Source organism: Gymnodraco acuticeps, unplaced genomic scaffold (assembly GCF_902827175.1).
Source record: "Gymnodraco acuticeps unplaced genomic scaffold, fGymAcu1.1, whole genome shotgun sequence".
NCBI lineage: Eukaryota > Metazoa > Chordata > Actinopteri > Perciformes > Bathydraconidae > Gymnodraco > Gymnodraco acuticeps.
In genome coordinates this window covers 1,475,899-1,490,331 of record NW_022990502.1, presented here as the reverse complement: position 1 = coordinate 1,490,331, position 14,433 = coordinate 1,475,899, and the positions used below count along the sequence as shown (strand labels likewise).

The window sequence follows — 14,433 nt, the reverse complement described above, 5'->3', positions numbered from 1 at the left end:
ATATGCCAGGCGCGACACCCACTTGTCATCCTCAAGCTGCACAGCAAGAGGATGCAGATGCTCCGTCAAGAACACAAAAACTTCATTGCAAGGTTCATAAAGTCTCAGTAGCGTTTTCCCACGAGACAGCCAGCGCACGTCTGTGTGAAGCAATAGCTCAGGGGTGGCCAACCCGCGGCTCTCGAGCCGCATGCGGCTCTTTGCCTAGTTTCATGCGGCTCTTCAGTTCATATCGAATTTTATATGTGTGAGTTTGGGGGAGAGACACTGACTCCTACGGAGCCCCCTAGGGGACATGGAGAAGAAAAAAAAAAAAATTCTGAAAAAAAAATATATATATGTTTTGCGAGATAACGCAAAACCTTTGCGAGATCTCGCAATACTTTTGCGAGATATCGCAAAACCTTTGCGAGATCTCGCAATACTTTTGCGAGATATCGCAAAACCTTTGCGAGATCTCGCAATACTTTTGCGAGATCTCGCAAAATCCCTTTGCGAGATCCCGCTAAAATGTTCGTTTAGCGCAATGTACTTCCGGCCGGTTCAGTTCGGCAACCTACAGTACTCTGGGGAAGCTTGTAACAGATGAAAGAGTCATGGAGGAGGATTTGGAAAGGTTTCTTCGTTCGAGAGAGGTCCCACAAGAGGACATCATGAAAATGCAAAGTGACAAGGTGGGTAGAACATTCAGTCAATTCACGGAATAAGTTACCATAACAACACAGAGCCTGGAAAAGTCAAACACTTTATAAGTAATATGGAGGTAGCATGGCAGTTTTAATACGAACGTGAGTGACACAGTAAACTGTGTGTTTTTCTCATCATGTACCGTGCAGCTTTAAAAAATCCTTCTGTAAAAAGTTTAATGCTGACTTCTGAATTTGATAAGCTCCGTTTGTTTACAAGTTAAGTGTTAGGTAGGGTGACGTTAGTACTGTGTAGTAACTAGCTTGCTACCTAGCAAAAAATGCGTTATTTGTGGTACACATAAGAATGGTTTTTGGTAATGTATTAGCTATTTTATTTTTGCAGGTTGACAAGGCAGTGCTAACCATCATGAATGATGAACAAATGGCAAAGTATATCACTTCATACGGTGACCGAGTAGCTGTCCTCTCCTTCTGTCAACAAACAAAGTGCAGCACAGATAAAGAGACTCTTCTACAGACATTAAGAGATAAAATAGGAGCACGGAAAAGTAAATCAAAAACAAAAGGAGCATTGTGTGGTGCATCAGGTGTGTTTCAAAAAGAAGGTGAAGGGATGTCAAGACAAATAAATAATGCAGCAGAAAAGACTACCAGGAAGATTGAAATAGGATGGCTTCATTTTCACAATAAGGAATACCAACAAGTGAGGACCTGCAATGGCGGGGGAACAAGACATGCATCGGTGGAAAAAACAACAACTGTTGCTCAGATTTTGGAAATGGGAAAGAAGCTATTCTTCCCAAATGGCCACTCAACAAAAGGGCGAGTTGAAGACTTTACCTTTGAAGTCTGTGATTTTAAAAGAAACCAGATCCCTTCAGATGACACTGTTGGCAGACTTTATGAACAAACCAAACTGAAGCTGCTTAGATTTTACATATCCACAAAAGAAGAAGCCCACCCAACAGATCAATCCCCATCTGAGGTAGAAACAGTTAGTGAAGATTCCTTATCTGTAGATTCATCTGTTGACATCACTGAGGGAGCAGACGCACATGGATCTGTTGATGCAGATGAATTGATTACAGATCTGCCGGAGCGTGGATATTCATCTGACAGCGACAATAGCGATCAGGTTTGTGGCAGTAGGAAATATAAAGTAACTTTAATGACAGGGACAGATGGAAAGAGATAGTGCTTGAATATTAAACTTCAGGTAATAACTAAATAAAAAAATGATGTACATGGATTTCATAAAACAGAAAGGTTCCATTGTGTGCCATCAGTCACCACAGTTTGTCAGCAACTTTCTACATAGCTATAGTTATGGTAGGCCTATTTAGCACACACTTTTGTCCAAGGCGTTACCAACATACCTTCACCTCTGTATGTTTCAATTTTTCCAGGACTTTGTTGTTGACATGTGTGGTCAGACGCATTCATTTCTTTGTGTTGCATATTTTTTTGCAATTTCATACTTTTATTTGTAATGCTTTGAAACACATCACTTATCTTAGAGACTCTGAGGGAAGATTGAAGAATATCTCAAAGTTATTGTACAGTACCTTTATGCTTAATAGGCTAATGTGTAGTCGTATGTATTTTTTTGCACACCATTTGATATTAATTGTGAAACATGTTTTTCTCCCTGCCATTATTACAAATTACTGCTGACAACAAAAGTTGTTTTTTTGTTGCATTTCCAGATACAACCAAGATCCAAAAAACAAAGATCAACCTCTGACACTGTGACAGCAGAAGGTCCAAGACAATCACATCGCTCCCATTCAACCCCAACAGACGAGGCAGATACACTTTTATGGGATCCGGAAGATGATCTTTGGGGAGCAGGTGGTGATGAGATAGTTGTGATAAAATGGAATGACGTCACACATGAGGATGTCACTCAGGTAATGTGATTAGGAACGTTTTTGGGTAAGGGGGTAGAAATGCAAATATATGTATTAAAACCAAACCAGTAAACACAGAAAAGATTGAGAAATGTATTGCTACTTCAATTCAATCAATTACATACTGTAGTTTTTGTTAGATTTCAATAGTCAGTAAATTCGATTCAATTAATAAAAAAACTCAAATGTGCATTCCTACTTTGAAAAAAATGTACCATGTCCTTTTATTTTTATGTCATGTATTCTGTTCCCCGATTCTTCTTTGGACACACGAATGAAATAACCTACAGTGCTGTGAAACGCTTACTGTACTTAATGAAATATTAGCTCACCCCATGTATATTTAGAGCTTCATTTTGCCATAGCAAATTGGTTAACATTTAATAGTTTATGTTGCTTTAGAACCTTTCACATTTCAACAAACCAAACAAGACCTGATGAAAACCTGTGGAATTCCACAAAGATTTTAATTTTGCACTCATAAGCCATACATGGTGGCATGCACAACTTCACAATTCTCCTTTTTTACGATAATTTCTATATCAAACTACCATTTGTTGTGTATAGTGGTATAGCAAAGTCATGCACAACTTGTATTAAAATAAATGGTGTTATTTAGCAAGCTGCAGTAGAAGTGGAAAGCAACAGAGTCCTTTTGACTTGTGATTGTGCAGTAGTTTTTATAAACACTGATTTGTGACTTTATTATACTCTGTCTCTGAAATTGAAGGTTTGTCTTTTTCCATTTCTTTTTTCCAAGTGTAATTTTTACAGAGTATTTCTGGTTTTAAATAGAAGATGATGTTGAAGACTATTACGGAAATACTTTTGTAAATTACGGTCTGCAATAACGTCTAAGACTTCAAAGTGTCTGCTGTCAATTAATAACATACTTAATTCATCCTTCAGAGTGCGGAGATGAATGGAGTACCAATGCAGGATTTACAACTCCCCTTGTCCTCTGATTTTGGCCTGCCTTCGGCACATGTGTCCATACATGAGGATACAGTGCAAACATCACAGGTAAGATGCATCACTGCAAGAAACCCTGAACACATCCTTTAAACTACCGCTCTTGTAACATTTCACATAACTGTGGCCTGTAAAACATTTGTATACTGTCCTGAGAGCTCTGGAGGAGCTCGGTCAGGTATAAAATAAGTAACTTTGATGATGTCATACTGAAGTTGTCAGTGTTACCTCGGCTTTGAATTGAAGACAACAAATCGAAAGTCTGTGTTACAAACTGGAGGTGTGGTGGAGTTGGAAAAAAGGTCTTGTAAAAAATAGCTTTTGAGTTGCATTATGGGAAAAACATAGAATCCAATATTATATGGACCTTGATTCATACTGAACATTTAAACAATTAGGACATTTTGGCCTCTGCTTCATTCATTGACCAATCTTGTTGTGTGTGTTTGTATGTTTCGTTCTTCTACTACAGGATTTGCTTTTAAATTCGAGCAGCCAACTATCCCCATCAACCTCAGCTCACGGCTCAGGAAATCCAGAGAGCACGCAACGTGCATCAATTCACAGGACAAAGGTTGTTGAAGATCTTTTGGCTGTATTTATGGACAGTAGCATAATACATTTGACTCTAAAGATGGACTTTGTAAATGAAAAAGCTATTGATGATAATGGAGTATCAAGGGAGGTTTACACTGCATTCTGGGAGCAATTTCTTGAAACGTGTGAAGGGGAAGCAGAGCGAGTTCCAAGGCTGAGGCCAGATTTCTGTGAGGCTGAATGGCAAGCAGTTGGACGGATCTGGGTGAAAGGATTACTGGACCATGGTGTCATGCCAGTGAGGCTATCAAAGGCTTTCATTGTAGCCTGCATTCATGGAGTCCACTCCGTTGATGTAGACATCCTGATGACATCGTTTCTCAACTACCTCTCTCCTGTTGAGAAATCAGCTGTGGAGAAGGCTCTCCAGGGCACAATGGAGGAGAGTGATGAAGAGGACTTGCTCGACCTTTTCACAAGGATGGGTTCCCATTTCCTACCTGCAAAGAACAACATGGAGCCTGCCATAGAAACAATGGCTCATAAAGCCATTCTCCAAGAGCCAAAGTATATCGTTGATTGCTTCTTGACACCCATGTCACTTGTACAGTTGCAACTGCCAGACAAGGACAGTGTGTTGTCTCTGTATGAGAAGAAGAAAGCCACAGGCAGAAGAGTGTCCCAACTGTTTGAAACAACCAACGTGGTGTTGTCTCAGAGAGAACAGACAACTTTCAACCATCTCCAACGATATGTGAAAAATGCTGACCAAGCCAAAGCTGAACAAATCCTGCGTTTCTGCACTGGTTCTTCTGTCATATGTGTTGACAGAATTGGGGTGTGCTTTAATGCTGAAACTGGGCTCAGCAGAAGGCCTGTTGCTCATACCTGTGGAGCTACCCTTGAAATACCGTGTACCTACAGCTCTTTCCCTGAATTTCGCACGGAATTTGACAATATCCTGTCCAGCAACTTCTTTGAAATGGATATTCTTTGAACTTGAGAGCAGTCGTTATCAGGCCTAATAGTAACAGTTTGGAATATTATTTTGATTTGATATTTTTGTTGTTTGTTTTGTCATTGAAACAACTGATGCACTGAACCGTGTAATGAGCAGTCTGCAATTCTATTTTCTGCTTTAACAAGGATATTACCTTTTTTTTTTATACGCTTTGAGAATGACTGCAGTTTTTATTTTTATCAGTTTGATCCTAACCCAGTTTAGAGGCTGAGATTAATATTGTGTGTTTTTTTTTGCAACTAAGAAAACTAAACGGTGTTGTCCGTCACTGGTCGAATTGTTGATGTTATGGTGTTAAAGAGTCAGTCCTTTTTGATAACTCTCGGAAAAACAATGTTTGAAATTGAATGTGGAAAATAGTTCTGTTAGATCCTGTTTGCAAAAAGCCGATGTTGAAAATGTGAAATGTGGCCTGAAAAGACTAGCCTCTAATTACAAGCCCTAATATGCACAATTGGCCGTGATATATACATGATATTACCAACATATCACTTTCATTTACTGCCAACTTAACATGGTACCGAATTATAACTCAATGCTATTTTTTTAAGAAACAGAAATCGTGTGCATATGAAGTGACTTATACATAATGTGCAATGTAAGTGGGGGAGGCGCACTGCAGGTGAGTGAATTTTGTACTGATTTAGAGAGATGCACTGATGGCCTCTCTTAGGTGCATATACAAGTTCACAGCCTGATATGGGTCTGTTGGTGGAGTCCGATGGGACTCGCCCATAAAGATGTGGCATAGTTCGTACACATCTGGATCACATGGTATGGCCAGCCAAAAGACACATTCATTTTTGCACAGTTGAACGTGTTCGTCTTCAACAGGGGAAAGGTAGTCTCTTGTCCGGTAAAGGTCAGGCACAGCATACATCACATTTGGCCGACCGCTGGGGACGTTGAGGTTTCTCGACGGCCTGATGGTGTGCGCATTCCAAACCTGTGCAGTGTCATCCAACTCATCCTGTCAAAAATAATGTATTAATACATTTAGTAAGAACTGTACATATGCATCAACTTAAATAGAGAACAACATTATGGCATTCACACATAACCACAAACCCCGCCCTCTGTCTGTGTCCTTCACACTCTCCTCTCTGTCTCCTTCACACTCTCCTCTCTTTCTGTCTCTTACTTTTTCTCTCCTCTCTCCATCTGAACTCACACGCACAGCGCATACACACAATGTATTAACTCACCTGGATGAGTCCCATGCAACAAAATTGAAGGAGGCTTTTGTCCAGAAATCCACCATTAAAATGCCCGTTGTCTCTGAGGTCTCCAAAAAAAGCACAACCAAAACTCTGCGCACTCTTTGCGAAGAAAACCCCACCAATATTCGATTCGTTGATTGGCGGTGCTGGCTCCCTCCAAGTAGCTTTCATGGTTGCCATCTGGGCGAGTAGGTACGAGGAAACGCTGAATGCCTCGAACATAGCCATTTTCTGTTCCAAGATCGCCCCTCACCAGTCTAGGGCAGCCCCCTAAACGCTGCACTGCTTCCATGTAATATCCCCCAATCAACTTTGGGTCACTACTTGTTGTGTAGGCATTAAGCCAGATCATTTTTCTTGAATACCCATCGATACATCCATTTATACAAATGCCATATGGCTTCAGTTTATCATAGGAATCCAGGTGCCAGATGAAGTTTGGCCCTTTGGAGAAGTAACGCCTTCGTCTGAGTCGTCCTGCTTGCCTTAATGCCACTCCTCCGGGATCCAGCTCCTTCAGTACCAAGCGCACATCCTCCTTCCTCACACGCAGTGCATGCACTCTGCATTTTGCGTACATCCAGCGGTACCCATGAAGCTGCCCAGAGTACTGTAACTGGTTGCGAATGAAATCCACCAGGACCGCAAGCTCAGAGTATGCATGTTGACGTGAATGTCCCCTCGCTCTGAGTATCCTCTTGAGGTGTCTTTCACTTATGATAAACCTGTGCCTATTGCCAAGCACTGATGTTATGTCTTTATATTTTAGGCCAAGCTCAAAGTAAAAATCGATTAACTGCTCCATTGTTGTGGTTTCTGTGTCGCTGAACTGACCCGGAAGTACATTGACCTGAATGAAAAGTATTGCGAGATCTCGCAAAAGTATTGCGATATCTCGCAAAACATTATTATTATTTTTTTTTCAGAATTTTTTTTTTTCTTCTCCATGTCCCCTAGGGGGCTCCGTAGACTCCTGACTAGTGTTGCACGGTGTACCGATACTTGAAAGGTACCGCGATACCCTGCCGTTAAAAACGTTACGATTCCTCCGTTTCATTAGTATCGGTACTTTAAGAATAACGGGGAAAAGTACTCCGGTGAGAAAGCGCCGTTTTAATAAGAGCCGTGTGTGTTCAGCGCTCTGCTTCCACTCCCTGCACTGCAGCCGTGCCTGCAGTCCCTCCCCTCTCAAGCACGCTCTAAGTGCCTCCCCTCTCTCGTGCACGCGCTAGCTGCCAGAGCATGTGAGAAAACGAGAAGCATGGCTGCAAGTGGGAGTGCAACTGCCGCTGCGCCTCGGCTTGTTGACAAAAAAGACGCCAGAAGCTACATTTGGATGTATTTTAGCTATATCTCTGACAGTGAGGGCAAGCCTACGGACACCACGAGGCCTGTCTGTAAGACATTTATTAATGTTATTTAATACGAATTCTTGTCATTTATTGTATTTATTGTTCTCATTGTTTAAAAGTGTGTGTTATGGTTATGGTTCTGGTGTGAAATAAAGCACAATAATTACATTTAAGACCGTTTCCCTTTTTTAAAGAAAATATCGAAAAATAATCGGAATCGCAATTCTTGACTTGGTATCAAAACCAAAATGTTGGTATCGTGACAACACTACTCCTGACAGTTAAACCTGATATTTAGTAGGTCTGTTAAGTATTGAATGCTGATAATTCTGACGTAATTTGGCCGGTCAAAGTTGTTTGGGCTCGGATAAAATCGCTCCGTTACTTTTGTCCCGTGTTATGTATGTGGTGTATGTGTGGTGTCAGTATGAGAGGATGACAGCGCGTATAATTTTGATGTGGCCCAAGAGCCAATCACAATAATACCTGCGATGCAGTGAAACAATCACCTTTTGAGGGGGGGAAAACCTATCGTTGATTAAACATTATCCAGTGTTTCCCCTACCATTGTCTTGGAGGGGCGCTGCGCCCCGCCAACGGAGCCCCGCGCACCCCCTGAAATTCAAGGTGTTTAAAAAAAATATATAATTAAAAAAAAATATATATATATAGCACCAAATTGCAAATAATCTATAACTACTGTCACTTTTCACATTGAACATGTGCTCTTTTATTAAATAAACTAAACGCTTTCATTTTAAGTTGTGAGTTTAGTGTTTTTGACCCTAAGAAACACTGATGCATTAATCAATAATCCACAGCTCCTCTCTCTGCTCCAGAGGATTTAAAAAATATATATCCCAATGCCACAAAAATGCATCAGTGACGTGGTTGAAATCTTGTCTCCAGTAAACAAAAAACTGAAACAAGCGGTATCAGTGACTGTGTGTTTGTTGTGGCTCTTTGAAGTAACATAGAACAAATGTGGCTCTTAACCTCTGACTGGTTGGCCACCCCTGCAATAGCTGATCGTGCTCTGTGCCGTTCTCATGACAAAGAGTTTCAAACAGCCTGTGATTCAATGGCCGAGATTGGATGAAATGTATCATCTTCACAGCATCATCCATAACAGCACTTAAAGGAGACCTATCATGCTATATTTAAATGATATAGTGTATGACCATACCTATATAAGGTATATTTATACATTTTATTTTTCAAAATACCAAACGGATCATTTTTTAGCCATGCCTCGTTTCGCTCATTTTCGCTCTTTTCCAAGCCTGTCTTTGAAAATTCTGAGCAGCAGCTGACCACGCCCCCCTGCAGAAGAGCGGGGCATGCGCCGGCGAGAGTCACGTTACCATGCTTGCTGTGATTACGTGTGGAATAAACATGTCATCTCAGAGCAATGCATGTGTTCAAGCATATTATGAATTTGATCCAGAGACTGACCCTGAAGCAGCGGAGGTTTTGGTGGAGGTGCAAACATCTCGGTTGCAGCAGGACGTTTCTGAATGGTTAGTTGACAAGCTGTTGTCCCTATTTATTTTACTCTGTTACGATGCTTGCTACTTATTCCGTTCATATGTTGGCTAATTAACAAGAATGCAATGTGTACAGTTTGTAACTTATAGTTTGTAACGCAAAAACAGCAATACATATAAGGGAGACATTCATATTTTCAGCATATATACAATGGCCTCATTGCGTTTATTAATAGTTTACAGCCCTTTTCTTCCAACATCGTGCAACAACCGTTGGAAAGTTCAATAACTTAGGGTGATAAAAAGTATAACTCCAACAACACCTCAGTTGTCAGCAATGTGTGTAGTTTCATGTGTTTTTAAAAGCTCAGTTATTGACTTCTTTCTACAGGTGTACATGTGCAAATTGCGCCACGATGCCTTCTGAACCGGAGAATGTGTGCTACATGGAGATACCACAGGTAACATTTTTGATAGCTTCACTAAGTTGTCTGTTTAGAGAATACATTTTTCACATGTCATTCAATATATGTTTATCACACTAGGTGTCAAGACGGATAGAGGAACTTGAGGACTCTGTAACCTGTATGGTGGACCATCCTGGATTGGAGCCTGTGTGCCTGAATGTGTTCTCCCTGCAGAATGCATTGAATATTTACAGAGCTGAACATGGTGGACTACAGTTGAGGCAAATAGAGCAGTGAGTGGTTTGTTTGTTTTGACTGAAATTGTAAAACGAATGCTAATATTGTTCATGGAAATAAATACTGGTGTATATGGCTTTATGCAATCTTTCATTGTACATGTACTATTATATATATATATTATTACACAGCAATGGCATAACACACCCAAGTGTACGACAAAAAAAGTCCACACACAACCTTATGCTTTTGAAATCAGAATATTCTTTACCCATCCAAACATGAATAATCACGACACATTTGATATCAACTCGGAACTTTATTGTCAAACTGAACGGTTCTTTGAACCCATAAAAAAAAACTAAATGTACTTGTATTATATATAAATGACACTAAATATATTTTTTAATGATTTCAGGCGTCACAGGTATCTAGCCTACAGAAGCTTTGTGAGCTGGTGCTGGGGCTTCCTTGGACGCAGGATCAGAGTGGTGATTCCGGCCTGCGTTGTCCTCAGGATTCGCAGAGAGTTTCCTGATCCGCGAAATGTCTATGTTGGGTTCAGACAGAAGCCAAATTGAACCGAGTAGCATACCCGGAGATGACCTCCTCCCTGTCAGGTCGCTCATATTGGGAACACAGGTCCTCTGGGATGGGTATCTTCAAAAGCTCCTGTGTGAATGGTGCAGGGTCCACAAAGACTTGGTCGAAGATGAGGTCCATCAAGTTGGCCACGTAGCCTGTGCAATGTTAAAAAAAGCACAACAAAAAATGTGGTTTACATTAGTATATGCATGTACAAAACTGAAAGTTCTTTTTAATTTATTTATTTTATATTTGTAAATAGTTGTATAATAAATATTTTAAACACTTACAGAATGTGGGGTCAGTCTTTACTGGTTTTGCTCTGCATTCTCCCTTCCTGGCCTTTGGGAACTGCAGTTTATACAGAGGGTTTCCAGTGGATGTAGTGGCTTGTGCACGCTCAGCGTTTTCATTGTAATGCAGGGCTGCCAGGTACAGTCTTTCATTTCCGCCATGAGTAAAAAAAAAATGTAAATAATAGCAAAGGATGTACAAATTGTCACTAATTAGTAAGTAACTATGGTTTATTTTACCTGCACAACATTCCAAGAAATGGAAACACAACATTCTTTGGAGCAAAGCGCAGGATGACGGCATGGAATGACTCCAAAGATGAAGTCTGGTGGTGTGGGGCTGAGTTTGGCCACAGCTTTCAAAATCCTCTTGGTTGAGAGAATTGTCTCCAGCTTGTGAAAGGCCGGCGTTCCTAAGAATTTGAAAATCAAAGTCATATTTGAATTGTCATGCTTTATAGATTGTGTCTGACAACATCCTGTATTCAATAGTTGTCCCTTACAAATATTTATAGAGGAGTAATGTAATATGGTTTATGAACAACATACCTGCAGCCATCCATTGGTATTGCGCAATGCGCAGTGGATGAAGGCACTTGGGGAACAGGGGGTCAGCATGAGAGTGGATATCCTGCACGTGGTTCAGGATGGAAGTCCATTTGGCCACTCTCTCAGGCCCGGTGGTGGAGGTTGCTGCAGTCCAGTATATGTGGTTTCTTATACTCTTCACCCACCCTCGAAGTTTTTCGCAGTCCTTCTTTTTTGCAGCCTTCTCCAGTTGCTTAGAAATCCCTAATAAATACATTTAACATGTAGTTAATATACATACAAGTTTACTCAAAATATTATTATACTAATGTGATTGTAGGAAGCCGGGTTTGTGTCTAAATAAAATAATGATTGTATTTACAATCGATTTATTTACATGGAAATTAATATAAAGAAAAATACCTTTTTCTATGTGCCACACATCAAAGAATTGGGTGATGCTGCTTTCCCTTCTGACACTTGGTGAGTTCCCTGGAACACCGGGGACACATATTCATGTATAAAAGACGTCCAAAGGTGCATTTTGCATGATAGGTCCCCTTTAAATCAGGGCTCATCCTCTTGCTCGCTAATGCTTCACGATGAATAATACAATGCATCCATTTAATGTCGGGATTTACCTTTCTTACGAATTGTACACCCGGAAGTAAGTATTTCCCCTTACTGTCGATTGATTTTACAGTGATATCTGCACTACTCATCGACTAAAAAACACCAGATTATCCTTGTTAATTACACAACATTGATTGGTTTAAATTGTGTGCAATGCTTTTGTATTTTTCCCCTTCGATTCGGAGAAACAAATATGTTTTCGGAGTAAAGGATGGCAGAAGACACTAGACTACCCAGAATCCCTAACTATCGTTTGGACTACACCATGTGCTCTGTTTGACAAACCCCGTGATAGTCCTCAAGCTCTGTGATTGGAGAGTGTGCTCCGAGGGTTACGCCGAGCCTCGAACAGCACTTGAAATGGGATGGAATCACGGCAGACTATCCAAAACTGGATTTGACCGCGTCCCCCCCCCTCCCCCACCCCGTCCCCAGAACTACACATGCTGGCTATTCTGTTTCGCAACATGTTCTCTATCTATGGCACGTCTCTACTGGGAGTTGTAGTTTTAAAAGACGTTTTTGTATTTCCCATAATAAGAAGTTGTCAGTATTAAACTGTGTACATCCCTGGAGGTTCAGGGGATAGGAAACACTCACATTTAAAACATATAATTAATAAATGGGTGAAAATTGCTTGTGCCCATAATGGGCAGCATTAATATATATACACACATGCCAGCTAAGGTCAGAAGAGCTTTATTTAACAGCTGGTCTTATGTTTGTGACCCATGTTGTTAATTGATAACATTACATCATTTGATAAGCCTGAAACATGCACTTGTCAAGGTTCAGAGGCAAATTTTGCAAATATGGCAGTAGCCATCGATCAGCTTAAGATAAGATATACTTTATTGATCCCAAGTTGGAACATTTGTATCACATCAGCATGTGTAACAGTTAAATATGCAGTGGTGTTTATTTGTAAATCATTTAGTATAATCACACAAATTCTGTGTTTTATATTCAACAATTCTGTGTTCTTTATTTATTGATTGTTCAATACCGGACAAGGCCGGAGATGAAATATCTACATACATCTTATAAGAGTATAATACATTATGTATAATATCAGTTAAAATAAGTGCTTCAACATAGTTAACATTGCTGGAGGTATGCACAAATATTGATAGATGTCTTGTAATGCACTATTGAGGAACCTGCGACCCAAGTTTTTCATTCAATGCATAACTACACCATAGTTGTGTAGGCCTATATGATATGTCAATAAACCTTAGAAAATCATGAAATCTTGAAAGGGATGTGCAAAATAGTCATTATATACAGTCTTTAATTAACTATTAGTAGAGAATAACGAGTAATGAATGAATGAATATATTGTATAGGGATCCTATTAATATCTAATAATAAAAATAATGAAATTCAATAACATGCTTTAACCACTAGGTGTCCCTTGTATATCAGCTGTGCACCTTTATGGTGTAAATACAGCCTATCTACCAATTGGATCAAATATAAAAGTCAGCCGAATTAGTGTTGATACTGCAAGGAGACGTATTGTGTGAAAAGAAATGTAAGATGTTGTTTAATGGCTGATATATTTATGATCCACGTCACGTTTTCAGTTCCTCATGTTTGTCTAGAAGTCTTCTCATCAGGGCTCTATAAATACAGAACTACGGCAGATATGTAATATTTAATGCAGCCGAACCGTGTATTACAATGCCGTTATGTAATGACTTTCAAAGAGAAAAGCAAGCACACTCGGAATAAAGTATTGTTTTATTTAAAAAAAATGTTTTCGGTCTGTTTCCGGTATTTGTTAATGACGATGTGCTGTGAGATGTGAGACTGGAATTGCACAGTGGGAAATAACGTAGGCTATCTTTAGATGCGGATTTTGTTAAACTAATATGTTTGCGCTGTGGACCAACACTATACATTGACGGGGAAGGGGGTAGCAATAAAGATAACACCATTAAACAGTTACACAACATAACAGAAATAATATCGATAGCAGCGTCCCTAGCAACCACCTTGGTAACAATGAAAACGTTATGGACGCAATTTCCTGAAGTAATCTTCGTAATAACTAACAAACTAAAGATCATGTACATCCACTGCACACAAAATCTGAAATAACAACTCGTATTTCTCGCATCAAATGACATCAAAACGCATTTTAATGGCCAAACTAACTTTAAAATAGGCATTTTCCACCAAGAATAAAACGAAGTTCGGCCATGTTTTTTATTTCTGCAGGGAGAAATTTGAAGATCACGTGACGTCAAACAGAGCACATGGTGTAGTCCAAACGATAGCTGGGGATTCTGGGTAGTGTAGTGTCTTCTGCCATCCTTTACTCCGAAAAAATATTTGTTTCTCCGAATCGAAGGGGAAAAATACAAAAGCATTGCACACAATTTAAACCAATCAATGTTGTGTAATTAACAAGGATAATCTGGTGTTTTTTAGTCGATGAGTAGAGCAGATATCACTGTAAAATCAATCGACAGTAAGGGGAATACTTACTTCCGGGTGTACAATTATCCGTTATCCAATGAGAATGGACGCTCACATTGCCTTTAAGGGCAGCCGACACAAACGAATGCCGTGCTTCCATGAGCGTCCATAGAAGCA

The 14,433-nt window shown here is 40.0% G+C and overlaps 1 protein-coding gene across 1 annotated transcript; it reads left to right on the top strand.

Moving 5' to 3' along the window:
* The first annotated feature begins 419 nt into the window (after nt 1-419).
* LOC117553061 lies at nt 420-5,066 on the top strand. The gene is made up of 4 exons (XM_034226827.1): nt 420-674; nt 2,357-2,560; nt 3,470-3,583; nt 4,005-5,066. Exons 1-4 carry the CDS (start codon nt 597-599, stop codon nt 5,064-5,066), a joined length of 1,458 nt encoding a protein of 485 aa, XP_034082718.1. The 5' UTR covers nt 420-596.
* The last annotated feature ends 9,367 nt before the right edge of the window (nt 5,067-14,433 follow it).

Coding starts and splice junctions, on each gene's coding strand:
- LOC117553061 (XM_034226827.1), top strand. CDS start 597: ATGGAGGAGGATTTGGAAAGGTTTCTTCGTTCGAGAGAGGTCCCACAA. Junction 2,561..3,469: donor CACATGAGGATGTCACTCAG/GTAATGTGATTA, acceptor TTCATCCTTCAG/AGTGCGGAGATGAATGGAGT. Junction 3,584..4,004: donor ATACAGTGCAAACATCACAG/GTAAGATGCATC, acceptor CTTCTACTACAG/GATTTGCTTTTAAATTCGAG.